This window comes from Neovison vison, chromosome 3 (genome assembly GCF_020171115.1).
Source record: "Neovison vison isolate M4711 chromosome 3, ASM_NN_V1, whole genome shotgun sequence".
Taxonomy (NCBI): domain Eukaryota; kingdom Metazoa; phylum Chordata; class Mammalia; order Carnivora; family Mustelidae; genus Neogale; species Neogale vison.
In genome coordinates this window covers 3,902,042-3,919,720 of record NC_058093.1, presented here as the reverse complement: position 1 = coordinate 3,919,720, position 17,679 = coordinate 3,902,042, and the positions used below count along the sequence as shown (strand labels likewise).

General features: G+C 47.5%; 1 protein-coding gene across 2 annotated transcripts in view; it reads left to right on the top strand.

The window, feature by feature from the left end:
- Positions 1-17,605, top strand: part of STAT1 (signal transducer and activator of transcription 1) — a 38,446-nt gene extending 20,841 nt beyond the window's left edge. For both annotated transcript variants that reach the window (XM_044241185.1, XM_044241184.1), the window contains 13 exons: positions 785-814; positions 900-993; positions 2,084-2,125; positions 3,348-3,431; positions 3,850-3,948; positions 5,092-5,227; positions 6,589-6,638; positions 7,341-7,435; positions 8,258-8,403; positions 10,334-10,519; positions 11,572-11,647; positions 12,563-12,665; positions 16,435-17,605. In XM_044241185.1, coding sequence (XP_044097120.1) covers positions 785-814; positions 900-993; positions 2,084-2,125; positions 3,348-3,431; positions 3,850-3,948; positions 5,092-5,227; positions 6,589-6,638; positions 7,341-7,435; positions 8,258-8,403; positions 10,334-10,519; positions 11,572-11,647; positions 12,563-12,665; positions 16,435-16,449 — 1,156 coding nt within the window. In that variant the 3' untranslated portion in view covers positions 16,450-17,605. The remainder of the gene's footprint in view (positions 1-784; positions 815-899; positions 994-2,083; positions 2,126-3,347; positions 3,432-3,849; positions 3,949-5,091; positions 5,228-6,588; positions 6,639-7,340; positions 7,436-8,257; positions 8,404-10,333; positions 10,520-11,571; positions 11,648-12,562; positions 12,666-16,434) is intronic.
- Positions 17,606-17,679: the final 74 nt, after the last annotated feature.

The window sequence follows — 17,679 nt, the reverse complement described above, 5'->3', positions numbered from 1 at the left end:
CCCCCGCCCCTGAACTGGGGGCAGTTGGTCACTCACATAGCTAATGGTGATTGTCATTCACAGCAATGCTGAGCTTCTCGCTGAGCTAGGAAAGGTCGCTGGCCCAGTCACTGTGAGCGTGCTAATGATGTCTGGGCTCCACCTCTGCTGACGGGTACCTGGGAGCCCAGACGTGACAGAGTCAGCACGGCATTGATGTTAGAGGCCAGGCTGCTCGAGACTGAACCTCAGATTTAAAACTTAAACTTGACTGTTTCCCCCAAATAATTGACTATTCTGGTCGTTTCATAAAAGCATTAAAGATCAGAGAGACTAAAAAAGGATTTAGCTGTCACGCTGGAAGTTCACTAATCACACTGCTGCAACGGCTCTCTGCTGCCTGCGCCTAGCTCGGGCCTCACCCAAGGCAGGCGACTGCCCAGGAAACAGCCAGAAGTGCAGCTTATTTATGCGTGCGGAGGGTGCGCTCCCGCCCTTGCACCCGTGGTCTGGCTCACCACCCTCCGTGTCCTGCAAGGTGGGCGCCGGTAGCACCACGTCTTACAAGTGAGACATGTGAGGCCCGATGGTTTACTTGCCCAAGGTCACTCAGCAATCCTTGGCAGAGCTCATGTGGGTCGACTGGGGGCTGGGGGCCAGGAGTGACAGGACGGAAAGCCCACAGGTGTAGATTTTGTATGGTCTTTTACTCTATTGTATACTTCTGGATTTTTGTTAAAGCTCATCTCAAAATTTAAATGCACATACATGATTTTATATATATATGTGTATGTTTCTTTTTCAGAGATGTGAATGAGAGAAATACAGTAAAAGGGTACGTCAAGCACCTTGTACTAGATTTTACTGTGTTTGTTTAGAAGTTCCAAGCCTTTTAAGTATTTCTGCTCTGTATTGTCTAGATTTAGGAAGTTCAACATTTTGGGCACGCACACGAAAGTGATGAACATGGAGGAGTCCACCAACGGGAGTCTGGCGGCGGAGTTCCGGCACCTGGTAGGAGACCAGCTTTCCTGTTTCTGTGGGTTGTGTGTGGCTTAATAGGACCCATTTTCAATGGAGTGGAACCCGGTTCGCTGTGTGATGTGGACGCACCCCTGGAGAAGGCTTTCTAGAGTGCGTGGCTGCTGACTTCACGCTGAATCTTCCTTCCTCCTCCCTACCTCAGGCCCGTTCTGTGCCCGTGCTCTGCCAGTATCTTCTCCAGAGATACTTGCTGGGCCACAGCGTCTCAGCAAAACATTCCATAACCCAGTGTCCATATGAGTGACCTGTGCCTGGTGCCTCTGCGACCTCAGTGATCACTACCGTTGCCCCCACATCCTGCCTGCTCCTTCTCCCTGCTCCAGGTGTGGCAGACCCCGGAGTCTCTCCTTGGCCCATTATTCACTTTCTCCTTCCTGGCGGTCTTGCCCCCGACCACTGCCCCCACCGCTTTGTCTCCAGCTGAGTTGGCCCATTCCGCCAGGCCACAGAAATCCTGTGGGGGATTTTAAGTGCCTTTTGCCTGCCTCTGTGAGGTCGTTCTGACATGTTGCCCCTGACCCTGGTGTGCTCCCTGGGCTGGAGCCTGCAGTTAGGGTCACTGGCAACAGTTCATAAGCCGGCAAATGGATAGTTTGTGAAGCTAGACCTTCTGTGAGAGCCTCGGTCCAGACGTGGGCGTCGCACAGTGCCCAGAGCTGCTCTCAGAGCTCCAGAATGCTTCCATTAAAACCTCAGGGACTGAAGGCCTCTTGAGGGCAGGCTTAGCTGTGCCCCGAGCGGGGTGGGGGCGGGGATGAAGCAGAATGAAAGTTAAGGGGGATCATTCAGAAAAGCTTGCACGGGGTGGGGGAAGGGAGCAGGCTGTGATTCCCTGGGATCCTTCCCTGTTCACGTGTGTCCGCGTGGTGTCAGGGTGCTGGAAAGGGGCACTTAGGCTTAGGAGCCCACACAGGGGTCATTTCATGTTTTGTTCTGCATTCTGAAAATCATTTCACATCCTTTATTCTTTCTAAACCGTGACTTCGATCTGATTTGTAGATGAAAGTAGCAACTGTGAGCATTATCATGCCGTTTACTAAGGTGGTTTCTTGTTCTGTAGCAACTGAAGGAACAGAAAAATGCTGGCACCAGAACTAACGAGGTGAGTCCTTCTCTGTTTTGAATGGTCTCTAAGAGGCAGGTGTGTCCTGGCAGGTCGGCTCAGTGCCCCTGCACCTCAAAGAGGGGTCCTCTCCCGCAGGGGAGAGGCTGAGCTCTGAGACACAGTGTATCTGTGATAACAGTAAAAACCCACTGCCTTTAGGCTTTCTGTTTGTCAGATGATTTCGCACACGACGTCGCTGGGCCCTCCCAGTAGGCTCCCATGCTACTCAGATCTCACATGCAAAGAAAGTGGATCCCGGGAAGTTTGTAGGGTGTAGCTAAGGGTACACGGGAATTACTGTGTGAGCTGGAACTAGAGGCTGGTTTGGGGACTGCCGTGCTGAAAACTGAAGCGTGGCAAGAGGGTTTTCTCACCCCTGCGTTCCCTACCCAGAGGCAGCGTGGTTCTGCCAGTTTCCTTTTTACAGTCAGATCTCCGGGGAGGAGGGATGACTGTAATGCATTAAAAACTGAACTGTGGACAGAGGACAGAATGTCTGGAGTTGGTTTGGTTTGGAACGATTTCACGCTTTGTGCCCACATAGCAGGCGGTCCTTGCAACCACACCCGGCAGAAGTTGTGTGGAAGAGTGGGACAGACACCGCCCGGGGCCATGGGGACACACACCGCTTAGCCCTGGTTTTGCCCTTCACTCTCACCGTGACCTCCCGGCTCCGCTCCTGTGAGCAGAGAGAGTGGCTGCTTCTCTCCTGTTCTCAGTTGCTGTGGTGCTCCCAGGAGAAAGTGTGTATAAAGCCACTTAGACTATTATATTTCTACACCGGGGACTTTCTGACCTGCCAGGCTTATGCAGTTCAGTCCTTCCAGTAACTAATCCCACCTGGAACACGTGTCTGCTCCGCCGGTTCGCCCGGGGTTGGAGCCGGATGTGGCAGCAGGCAGGGCGGCTGAGAGCCAGGAAGCTTCTCGTTACCAAGAAACCCATGAGAAGCTTCTGTTTCCCTACTGACATTTCTTTCTGTTAATCTGTAACTCTGGCCAGGCTTTCAGAAATCTTGTCCTTAAGAGAACACAGAGATACAATAATTGAACCTGGGGTACATTCGTGAAAATGGGAATTTTTTTTCTGAATTGCCTTTGGTTGGTTGGCAGTCAGGTTCTCTGCAGCCCTTTTTAGTCCTTATGAGGTCCCTGAAAGTTGCAGGATGTGTGACTGAATCACTGTATTCCTTTTTTTTTTTCCCCATCTCTCTTTGAAGGGCCCTCTCATCGTTACTGAGGAGCTTCACTCCCTCAGTTTTGAGACCCAGCTGTGCCAGCCTGGTTTGGTCATTGACCTCGAGGTGAGACTTACATGGTTCAGACCTGGGAAATTTTATTTTTATTTCTCAGTTTTTGTTTTAGACATATTGACTTAATGGCTAAAAAGGATGATCTTTCTCAGCTAATACTATCTTGATGTTAACTGAATTGTTCAGGAAGCTAGAGAACTGCAATTCAGCTTTAAAAAGCTGCAAACTAAATATCCTAGTTGAGGTGTCCTATGTTAAACTATTACATGAGGCAAGGAGACTTATTTCTTAATTGAATGGTAGAATGAAAAATAAGCTATGGACAAAAGTTAACTTTCCATTTTTAGTGTTCATATATAAAATACATGCAAATTTGCAAATCACCCTTTGCTCAGTTTTAAGGCTACACAGTGGTCTTCAGGTGATACTTCTGTGATTCGCATGATTTCAAGGTCTTTATCATTTTTAGACGACGTCTCTGCCCGTTGTGGTGATCTCCAACGTCAGCCAGCTGCCGAGTGGTTGGGCCTCCATCCTGTGGTACAACATGCTGGTGACAGAACCCCGGGTATGGAAAACTAGTCTCCTTTTGCTCAGGCGCTAACCATCATGTGGTTTCTGCACATCTCACAGCACCCCTCAGGGCCAGAAGTTGAGAGAAAAGTGACATAACAAGTGCTTTTGTTAAGGACCTTCAGTAATTCTGGAAAAGGGAAACACCTATATGTATTAGAAATGAGAACTGCGGTTTTCCTTCTGTAGGAATAAGCTCAGGCAATAGATTTCCTAGAACTTTTACTGCAGAGGAGTTGATTTATTGCTTTTCTTAAGAAAGTGTATATATGTGCTAAATCAGCATGCTCCGTTCTTAAGTCTGCATACTCACTGTTAAGTACAGCTGATTCTCATTATTTCCTGCACTTACACACTTACATTCTTCATTCTTTTCTTTTCTTTTTCATTTTGCCTTTTTTTTTTTTTTTGCACTTACATTCTTGAAAGTCACTTTGAACACTGAATTAGCAAACGCTGAATGATGGCTACTGGACCTGTCCATACGTGGCCTTGGTTATGTATGCTTCTGTTTAAAGATGCCTTATCTAACGCATCTGTTTTTGCATTCACTTTTTTTTTTTTTAGTATATGTGCTGCCGAAGCGAGCACTGTTTTTGCATTCACGTTGAGCTCAGGCCAGCAGCACTGTAGCTCATGCCTGAATGAAGTGCATCCAAGCGCTTGTATTTGCTCCGTGAGGTGCGTGGCAGCCATCTTGCACTTAGGAACATCAGGCGGCATTGAAGTGCTATCCTTGCAACCATTTTAAAAATGAAATTTTTAAAGAACAGAAAAAAACCCAAAAGGCAAAGGACACTTGCTTGTGGTATGAGAGCTGAAACAAGAAGGCAGTTGCATAGTCTGACTCTCCTGGAAACATCCATGTCGGGTGACCCCAGTCTTTCACCGCTCTATTTGTGGTGTCCACAGATGACTCCAGAAGTGCCACGAGGAGCCATTTATGGGTTAAAGTAACTTAGCATGAGTAGATTGCATTCACGAATGTGAACCTCCAAATAACGAGAATCAACTGCGTTTCTTTTTTGTGAAAACTTGTGTGTGTCACAGAAACTAGAACTGAACTTCAGGACAGATCTGGGTCTGAGGGCCTTACTTGGGACCGACTGCCTAAGCTTTTGGGTATTTTTTTCTCTAGAATCTGTCCTTCTTCCTGAACCCACCTTGTGCACGATGGTCTCAGCTCTCGGAGGTACTCAGCTGGCAGTTTTCTTCTGTCACCAAAAGAGGTCTCAATGTGGACCAGCTCAACATGCTGGGAGAGAAACTACTCGGTAGGAACTTTCTCCATATAAGAAAATTTAAATTCATAAGGATATCTCGACTTATTCCTTTCCCTTCATTGCTCTATTTTGATCAAGGTAGAAGAGTGTTTAAAAAAAAAAAAAAAGAGTTGGTTGGCTTTCCCAGCTGCAGCTTATTACAGCTAAATGAGAATTATATATAGCTTACTTCAGAAGTAGGTGAAAATTTTAATTAAAAAAAAAATAAAAATAATCATTTCCCGATTATTTCTTATTAACATTACTGAGCAGGTTCTAAGGGAAATATTTTTGAATTATGTAAAATATATTAGTTGTGGCTAAAAGAAGTTCCTTGATGAGAAAAATGAAGTCTTATTAACCTAAAAATGAGAAAAAAGTAAGTCCCCAGCATAATGAAAATAAGTAAGGTCCTGGGGCCACCTACTCCATAGGGTATACCTAAGGCTCTTGTCTCAGGGTCCAGGCCATGATAGAGAATTCCTCTTCAATAGCTAATGTCATGGATTTATTGGTCTTCCACATAAGGAAATCAAAGACCAACTAGCCCCAATCTTCAATGAATGAGAGTTATCTGAACTATTTCTTTAAAAATCCACAGGCAACTTGCCCCCCCCACCAATTTGCTTTCTATATGAAGAGTTGTGTATATTGCAAACACCAGAAGCCTCTTCCTAACCAAGTAGCTCAGTATGTCTTCTTGTGGCCACGTAGCTGTCACAGTAGGGTGTCTTACACCATTTAATAGGATATAAGAAATCACCTTATTCCATCTCCTTATTTGGTGAGAATTAAGACAGATATCTTTTTTGCCTACAATGGCTTATTTGTGGTTCTCTCCAAAGAGAGATGACAGACTCACACTTTCGATGGCCTGGGCTGCTTTAATTTGTGAAGTGGAGAACCCCTCAGCATCCTTCCCCTCTGTCCTATCTCCCATTTGGCTTTTGATCTATATTGGCCTCCCTCAGCCCATGTCCTATTTGGAGAAAGGCTGAGGCAAATGCCCAAATAATATCCAAAATAAACTTGGACAGTCAAATGTCAGTGAAATAGATCACCTAGGGGTGATCTTGGTCTTAGTTTGAAGCTTGAGAAAGCTCCAAAGGACCTGTGGGAGAGAAGCGTGCTGAGGAAGGAGGCGGTGGCCCCGGGAGATGATACTGCATAGACAGGGACCAAATGAAGGCTTCTCCAGAAAGTACAATTAATTAGCATCAGTGTGTCTCAGAGTATCAACCATGTACATAGTCTTTCTCTTCTGGGTGTTAGCTCTTTGAGAGGATATACAAGAGCAATCTTGGTTAGCCAGTCTAAGAAAAGCTTCAGAGTCCATTTCTGTTTCCTGAAAAAGCTTATTTTTATTTGGTTAGGTCCTAATGCTGGCCCCGATGGTCTCATTCCATGGACAAGGTTCTGTAAGGTGGGTATTGTCTGGGTTTTCTACACTCGGAGCTCTCGCTCTCTGTTGAGGTTCTCCTGTTTTTTGCTGTGGTAGTTACTTATCTTTGTGCTTATTTTGGCATGTTTGCCCCTGACCCATGGAAACCCGGGGGCAGGTTGTTTACTTTCCTTCAGTGCAGAAGGTCAGTCTCCAAGTATGAGTCTGACAGGAAGCGCCTATGTGTGTGATAACATTCTTTCTATCTGAAATGAGCCTTCCGTTTACCCACACAGTCCCTTGCCTGGCAGCATTTAGCATGAGAAATGCGTGGTCTGTGCCGGCTTGGACGGCCCAATGGGCCTGATGAGTTTCCCCAAGCCTGCTCCAGCAGAGGGACCAGTTGGAGGGAATACTAAGACCCCTCTGGAGTGGCCAGGCAGTGCTGACAAGCTCACGCTACTGGATTTTACTAGCAGGAGGGCAGCTTCCGTTCTGTGATTCACCCTGGAGGTCGTTCCCTGGCTAGTTCACTACAGTTTAGAGAGGGAAGCAGAGGGTGGCCTGAGACAGAGTGAGCGAGCATGGTGTCTGCGTAAGGGGAGGGGTGGCTCAGTGGGGGTGGTGTGTTAGTTTTGGCAGCTCTTCACGCTTTGCGAATTAAAATCCGATGGCAGGAAGAGTCATGGTAAGTCACTATTTTGAATTTCTTTGTTCCTAATGTGTGCATTTGTACACTTGCAGGAAAACATAAATGATAAAAATTTTCCCTTCTGGCTTTGGATTGAAAGCATCCTTGAACTCATTAAAAAACACCTGCTCTCTCTCTGGAATGATGGGTAAGGGCCATTGATCAATTTATTTTTTAAACGTAATTTTAGCACAGGCTCCCTTACTGCAAGTGGGAGACCCACCTGACCTGGACAGGCCTCACAATTCGACAAGACCTGTGAGTGTCTCACAGGAATGGATGCTTCCAGGCTATCCTGTTGGGGCTTCATGATAGTGGAACCTCATCAGATTAAACTTACACTTTCATAATCTATAGATGTTTTTTCAACACTTAAACGGGATTTTTTGAGTGTCATTCGTGCATTCACTCATTGAACAAAAGCTTAAGCACTGGTTAACTGTACTGCCACTAGGAAGGAAGAAAATCCTTTTGACCTCAGTCAGTGGTTTTTACCTGACTTACCAGGGTCAGTTGCTGTTTCAGCAAAGGCTTTAACTTACCAGAAGTGGTAGAACGTGGAAGGACATTGTCCGAGCCTTCGTCTCCCGTATGAAACATGCAGGAACTCGGACATTTTCACGGCCTTTAAAAATCGCGGGAAACAAATGGTCCTTAAGTAGACATGCCGGGCCCTTGCGTGGCCGGTCCATGCGGACCATCCGCAGCATCCCCTTGCCGGTGCGGATCACGGGCTGGGACTTCCGCAGGCACAGACACAGGCCAAGCGCTACCGGAAGTGGCGAAGCGCTACCGGAAGTGGCGAAGCGCTACCGGAAGTGGCGAAGCGCTACCGGAAGTGGCGAAGCCGGCGATTTCCCGCACCTCAGATGGGCTCCACGTTTTCACCCCGGTTCTTCTGTCGGGTCTCCGCAGTCGACCTGGTTTCCAAGGCGACGCTCAGAGCACCTCTTTCTCTGTCCCCACGCAGGTGTATCGTGGGCTTCATCAGCAAGGAGCGGGAGCGCGCGCTGCTGAAGGACCAGCAACCCGGGACGTTCCTGCTGCGCTTCAGCGAAAGCTGCCGTGAAGGCGCCATCACGTTCACGTGGGTGGAGCGCCCGCAGAACGGAGGAGGTGAGCCTGCGCGCATGCGTGCCCCACGGGCCCCTCTCCCGGGAGATCGGGTCCCTGGAGCAGCCGCGGTGAGGCCACAGCCAGGTGGCTGTCAAACCCACCCCCTGAGCATCGCCAAGAGGGTGGGATACGTCGCCAGGAATATTCGTGGGTCACTGCCCGGGTGGAAGTGACGGGTGAGAAACAGACGAGGCCGAGTGCTGCTCTTTCTGTCCCGCCCGCTACCTGTAGGGCGAGGACGTGCGTCCTCGTGGCTCCCTCGCAGTTCGGGGAGGTCACCCACGTTGTGGAGGCCTGTGCCCCCAGGGCCACGCGGGGAGGCCCCCCTGGAGGCACGCCCCCCCCCCCGGCATGCTCTGGGTCAGGGATCCTGCGCGCCCCGCGCCGCCCTTGGCCCCCCGACCCGGCCCCGACCCTGCGTGCAAACCGAGCAGGGTCAAGTCTAGCTTTGTTGTCTCGGGGGTTTGCTCTTCCTCAGATGAGTTTGCAGCGGAAAGACGGAAAGACGCCCAGCACCGCAGCACCCTGCAGCAGGGTCCGGGGAGAAGGCGGAGCTGCGGAGAGGAGATGTTAGACAGGGTCCTTTCCGCACTTACTCTCAGTTTGCACTCTAGGGGTGCTGAGGGAACCCGGTGACTTTCCTGCCTTCAGGGGATAGGTGCAAAAATGGGGCATACTGGGGCGCTTGGGTGGCTCAGTGGATTAAGCCTCTGCCTTCGGCTCAGGTCATGATCTCAGGGTCCTGGGATCGAGCCCCGCATGGGGATCTCTGCTCAGCAGGGAGCCTGCTTCCTCCTCTCTCTCTCTGCCTGCCTCTCTGCCTACTTGTGATCTCTGTCTGCCAAATACATAAATAAAAATAATTTTAAAAATTCATCTGTTTAAAAAAAAATGGGGCATACTTCAGTTCTATTTTTTTTTAATTTTTTTTTACTTAAAGATTTTGTTTATTTATTTGACAGACGCAGATCACAAGTAGGCAGAGAGGCAGGACCCTGAGACCCTGACCTGAGCCACAGGCAGAGGTTTAACCCACTGAGCTACGCAGGCACCCCTATTTTTATTTTTCTCCTAATGAAAATTGAGGAAGGCTGGAATGAGGGCTGAGGGTAGGCAGTAGATGTTATTAGAAGCGGCCTTGTCCATCTTCTCCAGTAGTACCTTTCTCGAGCTAAGTGAGCGACGGAGCCAGCCACGCTGGAGGCAGAGCTGAGGTCCTTGGCATCCAGAAAGCTTAGGCGGGGCAACACCAGCTCCAGACCTCTGGGATGCTGGCAGCCTGCACATTAGGGCAGAGTCCCCGGAGCATGCGAACGGCAGCCTCAGAAGTGTGTGCACCCAAAAGTGAGCTTCTAGGTCAGTCAGGAGGCAGCATTCAGATGACGTCTGGGAGTAAGACCATGAGTAAATTAAAGGGGTTTATTGCATTAAGGATTAGAAGAAAAAGTAGCAAGTAGGATCCTTTTTTTGTTTAAAAAATTGGTTTCTGGGTATTGCATTATTTTAGTAAAAAATTACAATCTTCAGTCTGAAAAGAAAAGAAACTGGAGAGTGAGCTTATTTTTTATTAACTTAATCTGTGGCTTGAGCCAAGAAGATCCAGTTAGTATTTCTCCAGCTGCCCACAGGTGGGGATATCATTGAAGATGCAGGCTACTGAAGATGTTTAATAAACCTCTTATTGCCAGGTTTACCAATCTCAGCAAATAACGACAAGGGCAGTGTTGTTGCATTGCCTTTATGTTTCTTGTTTCTCAGAAAGGATTCTGATTTATTCAGAAATGAAGCAACACACTGTGTTATAAGTCCTAAATCGTGATTAGTTCTTATTGGGTTTGCTCAAATCCACGAACTCTGCAATGTTTTGCTTTTCTTCTCTGTTCTTTTGGGATCAGTCCATGGGACTTACTTGGATCTTCTTCTTTTTTAGAACCTCACTTCCATGCCGTTGAGCCCTACACAAAGAAAGAACTTTCTGCTGTTACTTTCCCTGATATTATTCGCAATTACAAGGTTATGGCTGCTGAAAATATTCCAGAGAATCCCCTGAAGTATCTGTATCCGAATATTGATAAAGACCATGCCTTTGGGAAATACTACTCCAGGCCAAAGGAAGGTAGGTGGGGGAGTGAATGGTCACCGCCCTTATGAGTAATAGCGCAGTTCGCTCATTCCTGGTATGAGGAGGTTCTTACTTCTTCACTGTCCACAGGTTTGCTGGAGCCGGGGTTTAATAACACACACAGCCCTTGGCTTCCTGGGGGTGCATGGCACCTGCACAAGCTTCACCCTTGCTGTGGCATTAACTCCCCACTTTCTTTTGAATCACTGTAAACAGGCTTTCTAAAGATGGTATAAACCAGCTTAGCGGAAATATAACGTGTTATTTGGCCTGATACAGACAGTAAGAAATGAACAGGAATTTGGTGTTTTAGGAGTGTTGACAAAATCCATTTCTGGTCTTGTGTATTTATTATGTTATTTTTCCACATGCAGAGTGGTAAAAGGCGGGAACACCATGGCCAACTAATTTATACCAGCCTGTTCCTATTAAAATTGGGAAAAATAAGGCCCAGGAGAAGCAAAACTGTTAATTTAGGGTGATCTGATTAGTTTATGAGATCATATTATTCCTAGTGATTGTTGTTAAGAGTAGTCCTGAGCTTAGAACAGGTCTCCTGCTTCTTTGTCTTTACCAGATGCATTTGAGAACTTTCACATGAGGTGCTCTGGTTTGGAACATGCCAACAGAGTTTTTTATGTTCCAGAACCAGAAATCTCAATATCCACACGGTTGCTTTGGGAAGAAGATGCCGCTAGCTTTACCCTGCCAGCCATGTATATCGTACTGGCCAGGCTAGAACCACTAACCTAGATACAGCTTTGTACATTTCGTGCCCCAGCTTCTGTGGGATTTCAGTCCTGGGAAGGAGAGAGCCTGCAGCTTGACTTCTGTCCTGAGCTTCTCGCCTTTCCCTCTAGGTTGCTTCTGCATTCCCACCAGAATTTGAGGTGATCCAGGCAGGGAAGTCACAGCCCCATAAAGCTACAGGACCCTAACCTGACTGTTAGGGCAAACAGTAAAATTCTGATCAAAGAGAACATTGATCGTCTGTCCTTGGGTAAACCCTGCTAACAGAAAGTTGTACCTGATGTGTTTGCTTCTAGCCCCAGAACCAATGGAACTCGATGGCCCTAAAGGAACTGGATACATCAAGACAGAGTTGATTTCTGTGTCTGAAGTGTAAGTGAACACAGAAGAGAGCCATGTTTAAAAACCACAGGCCAGCCCCGCTCCTGCTTTCTCACTGTAATTGCTGCTGCCGCCACCAAAGTTGGACTTTGTTGGAAAGATCCTAACTAGAGATCCTGGTGCCACTGCCTATCAGAATTTTACTGCCTTTATAAAAAACAAACAAAACAAACAAACAGAAAAACCCCCAAAACCCTAAACACCACCACCACCACCCAAGGTTGTATTTAAGTATCCCCCCAACTGATATTTTGAAAAAGTATAAATAAAATGAACAAAAATGGATCACAGTGGGAAAGTAGTTCTTTTCAATCGAGGAAAGGCCAAAGTGGTGATTGAGATACATTTTTTTCGCTTGCTTTTATTTTGTTGTTTCATTTTATAAAAGGTAGAAAAAAATTTGGAAAAGTCATTGTCAGTTATTTGGCCCGCAACACTGTCTTGGGGTGAATGGATGTAGCCTTCATGTAAAAACACTCTGGAGCAGCTTTATCTGCATACAAACCTCAAGGTAGGGACGAGGGACTCCCCAGACATTCCTCCGGAGCTTGGAAGCTTGGAGCTTCTTGGCCAGCCTCGGCCCCGAGGCATCGGCCTCGCAGGGTGACATGCTGTCTGCGCTCGCCCGCACCTTTAACCAGGCAGGAGCGGCGCAGGTCCCAAGTCTGGCTACTTCTCACTCACGTCTCTATAGAGTCCTGGACGTTTCCCAAGGGGCTGGGCTGGGGACAGGAACCTCCTGCAAACTGTGCTTTTCCAAGTGTCGTGCACGAGCAGATGCCCTGAGCCAAAGTCAAGATCTCCAGTGACAGTTCCGTCACAGGCCGAAGACGAAATGTCCAAGCTGGCACCACCAGGTGCACGATCTCGGTGCTAACATGTCCTTTTCCTCTCTCTCCATTTTAGTCACCCCTCTCGACTTCAGACCACAGACAACCTGCTCCCCATGTCTCCCGAGGAGTTTGACGAGGTGTCACGGATAGTGGGTTCTGTCGAGTTCGACAGTATGGTGAGTACCCGGTGGCGACGGTGTCGGCTCTTGCCGAGCAGGTGTCTCTGGGGCCGGGAGGGCACCCGCCGCTACTTGGCTCGGCCGCGGGGTATGGGTAGCAGCCTCTGGCAGAGCAGTCGGCGGCGGTGCGTTTTAGACCAGCCCTAACCAGTCAGAGCCTGCTGTACTTCAGTAAGCTTCCTCAGCACCAGGATGCTTTATCCCTGGCACTCGGCACTTTCCAGAAACTGAATGACATTTCAGGTATTTCAGAGTTTCACCTCTGCCCTTTGAAGTTGTCCTTGCCGAAATTCCATGTGTTAAGGAACTACCATTTCTCTGATAAGAAAATGTTTTCCTTCGGCCTGTCATTTCAGCACTGTGTCTGGACGCAGGCGTGTTATTTTTAGGGAGAGCGAGGACTGATGCTTGGCATTTAGCAGTCCTTGGAGGCTTTACCAGCGACCGAGGGATTGTTCCACCTGCTTCGTATTTGAGGACCAGTCTGTGCTGCTCGCAGCCGCGGTGGCCGGGCGCTTGCCAAGAGTAGCAGGTTCGAGGAGTGAAAGTTATGAGTGTCACGAGCAGAATAGGAACAGGGTTGTCTCCAAAAGAGAGAATCTATTGCCTTTGAGAGAATGTTTTTCAATAAATCAAATAGTATTGTTTGCCTGTCAGGCCGAAATCCTTCCTCTTGAAGACTTTTTTTGTTTGGCTGGAATTTTGCTGACACTGTTTAATTTGGAGCACTTTTCTATGGGAAGCTGTTCTGGTTTATTTGTTAAAATGTGTTTACTCCTTTAAAAAAGTCCTGCCTGAGTTATTACCATCCTTTCTTCATCAGTTTCTTGTACCTGGTACCTGGCACAGACTGTGTGCTCAGGGGGTGAGGCAGGAGGGCAGGGAAGGGAGAGGTGGAGAGGGGATGCCACCCTTCACACACCTGGGCTCATGTAGCCATGTGTGCATGTGACATCAGTAACATCTGTTGAGAGTCAAGTTTCCAGTGTGTAACTTATCTCTTGGTCCCTTTTTCTCACCTGAAGAAGCCAGGCTGAGACTTTTAGAGACCATGATTTCTTACACCTTCTTGATTGTTGAAAATGAAAAAAGTCACTTCTTTTCCTGTTGGCATGTGTAAAATGAACCTTTTCTATGGGCAAGGACTCCTCCTGTTGGAATGTAGCCCCTGAGGCTACTATAAAGTACTTATAAGCCCAACATAAAAACGGAACAAATGCAAAGCCCTCTTCCAGGAGTGTAAGATCTGTTGGCAGAACCACAAAATGGCTGACCTTCTTTCGTGCCTTCTTTGTTGTTCCTGAGCAAGGTACATTATCATCACACTCAGCCTCAGCACCGTTGGTAGGTGAGACATTCTGTGTACCAGGCACCCCACCAAGAGTGACTTCATCAGTCTTCACAACTGCCTTCTGAGTAGCTGTTACTGTTCTCAGTTGTACAGTGTGGAAAAGGAGCCCCCATCCCAAGCTGTCCAACTGACTAAGTGGTGAAGGGAGCATGGGAATCCAGCCGGTGGGTCTGTAGTGCGCAGGCCGTCGCCTCGCCTGGAACGTCTCCCAGAACAGCAAGAGCTTCCTTTCCTTCCAAACATCCACCGCAAGAGAAACTGTTTGCACAGGACTCCCTAGGTCTTGTTCCAGTTTATCAGGACAAAGGCAGCGTGGCCTTTGGGTGGGAAGCCTGTGTTTGGGATTCGGAAGTCCCGAGTTCCGACTCTGTCATCACCATTATTCCCCTTGACCTTAAGAAAATAAGATGGATTAGTTGCGTCCATCTGTGCAAGCGTGTGACTGACTTTCTCAGTGCTCTTAGAATGATACTGGGAGAGGGATTTAAATTCTCTAAATGAATGCCAGGAAATGGACACCCCCCCACAGCCATTCCATTCCAGATGATTTCATTCATTTCATTTGTAGGGCAAAAGAATTCTGTTTTGCACACCCACACGCATGTGCACACGCACACACACACAACTCCAGGTTCAACCTTTAGAAGACTGAGAGAGCTTGGAGGGGTGATAATATGGGCAAGGCACTGGCTGGACAAAATAAAAGTTGGATTAGTCCCCAAACTGGGTGGACTCTACTTTATCTCATACGATCTGTCTTTGACCTTGGCCATGACTTCCAGTCAGCATCTGCTTTCTGCTCCTGGCCGGAGAGCATATGCTGTGAAACAGAGCGGCCTCTCCCGGGGCGTGCTGTTTCAGCCTCGTCTGCAGGTTGCCACTCTGGACAAGGGTCAGGACCAGGAGGGACCGCGGGCCCCTGAGGAAACTGTCCGAGAGAGACAGAGCACCAGTGTTTTCTTCAGGATGACTTGAGTATTTGTTTAGTCTGGATTTCCTGTATAACAAACTTCTTCCTCAGGGACTACATGAGAACCAGTCTACTCTCCTGCCAGCCTTTGGCAAAGCTGGTAATAACAGGAACATTTATTGACCATCTCTCGTTCCGTCTGCTGCTCTAGGCACTGCACACCGTCTCTCAATTAATCCTTCCATCGTGTCCTTCTGCCAGGTGCTCTTAGCCTGCTTTGGAAGAACAAGACCTTGAGATTTAGAGAGGCGGGTGATAAGCCACAGTCACACATGCTAGTAAGAGACGGTGACAGGATATGGATCCAGGCTTTCTCTCCTTCTCTCTGTCTCCCTCTTTTTCCCTCTCTCTAAAAGTCCACTCTCTCAACTACACATTTCAGCCACACACTGGAACGTAGGGGCAAAACCTTCACTGCGCTTTCAATCCAAAATAATGTTCATAAGAGCCCACTGGGTCCTACCCATCATCGAGCACTTAGGATTAAAAATAATGGACCCATTGTAGAAACAACTATAAATCATTACAAATTCTGACTTGATTGGGTCACTCTGTGGCTTCCTAAATAGGTATTGGAGGAATTCTCCAAAACCTTAAAGGGCAGTTCCCAAGAGGCTTACAGTCTAGTCCTGTTTTTCTCTTGGTATTCTGGGAGCTGAGTAATTTTCTGTTTCAGAGGGCTGTTCCCTGCCTTGTGGAATACTTAGCAGCACCCCCGGCTTCTGCCGCCTAGAGGCCACTAGCACCCCTAGACCCAAACCCAGTCATGGTGATCAACCGTGTCTCTAGACGTTGCTGGAGGGCAGACCCAGGCTGGTGAAAAGCCCCTGGCCTGCGGGGAGAGCGGCAGGGACGGAGGGGGCGGGGAGGCTAGGAAGTCAGGGGCAACTGGGATTCCTTGGATGTGCAATTTACTGCCCACAAGGTGCGCTGCTCTGCTCAGCTGGGCAGGAGGCTCTCTCGGGATGGAAGGGCAGGGCTGCCTCCAAATTCTGTGTCTCTAGTCTGTACCTGAAAGGCATTCATTTATTATTCCCACTGCGTGGCCTTTAAGGAAAAGCCATTATCTCCCCCATGCCGTCCTCCCTCGGGCACACAGCTCAGCACTGTCTCGCTCTTGTTTTGTGGGAGAGGATTTGCCACGTTGCTCTGCCCCCAGAGTTGCATAACAGCAGAATGCTTTATGCGGCCTGGATGACTGGACAGAATTAAGCCAGCAGGCTGCAGAGGAATAATCCATCTGCTTAGATGATACAAAAGGTCTCGATTAGTCCAGGGAGAAGGATAAATAGCATAAGCAAAGGCCCTCCAATGAAATAGTGGTTATTTGCTGTGGAAGTGTCTTCCTACTACCCCATTGTAGAACCAACGAGCCGTGTCAAATGTGTGGGTCTGCGTTTCCTAAGAGCTGTGTAATAAACTTAACCACATTTTATCTTTTACAGATGAATGCAGTATAGAGCATGAATTTTTCTCATCTTCTCTGGCGACATTTTTCCTTCCCATCTGTGATTCCCTCCTGCGCTCTGTTCCTTCACATCCTATGTTTCTAGGGAAATGAAACAAAGACGAACAAATTTGCTGCAGCCTGTTGATAGCAAGTGGATTTTCCCCAAATTCAGAAACATCTGTTACTCTGAAAGGCTTCATGCATCTAATGGAAGGTAAAATTGAAAGGCCCTCTCTGTAGTGTGGGTTTTACAAAGAAAAATGTCCAGGTACACTGAAAACGTCAGGGCTAGAATGGGAATCCTTTAGGAAAGGTGAGAAGTTGAGCAGCATGTAAAATGCTGTGCACAAAGTCCGTGCCCGGCTGCTGTTACAGGCTGTTGGATAGATCACACGGTTACTTAGGGAACTTCTTGATGTAGGATTGGCAAATTTCTATTCTAGAGAATTTTTACTTGTTCCCTCTGCTGCAGATGTGGCTGGAGGTTTTCTGTCGGGTTACCTATGAAATCGTTCAGAGCTAAGTCACACAGAATTACATCGACTGTTTATCAAAGGTAGTTATCCTGTATCTGTGCAGGGGGTAAAAGTTGTGTTCTTTATTTAATTACATTTTCACGCTGGCCGTTTAAAGCTAAAAGCAAATTCTCTGTCTTGGGAGACTTAGCTTTTCTGTCTGTTAAGGCTATATGATACTGGCTAATATCGGTAGAAGGAAATACGTTTTCTGGACTCTTGAGTAGTTTTTTTTTTCTGTCTTAAGCCTTAATGTCCAAAGCTGAATATATCCCGCCTCTTTGCAGTCACTAGTAAATGAACTTATCTTCACATTTCTGTCGTGGGAGCCAGGCTATTAACAACCGCGCTCTCCAGACAAAAATCCTGTTACTCTTCAAAAAGTTGGAGTTAATCATAGATTTAGACCAACTCAGAAATTTAGTTCATGTTTCTTAAATGGGTTAATGTGTCTTTATTGTTATTAGCTGGTATTTAGTCTTAGTCATGAGATTTTCAAATTGAGAAAAGAGTGACTGACAAGGAATTAACCAGAGATCGTATGAGAATCAAACAGTTTGAGAACTCGTCCTGTGTAACTGCATTGAGAAGCGCCTGTTTTTCAGCGATGATGTGTGTCTCTGAAAAATACATTTGCAGATGGTTCCATCATCTCTCCTGTGCTTTTTCTAGACTGCTTTCTGATGTTCCGTGAAGCGTATTCTGTTACTCACCGTCTTCCCTCA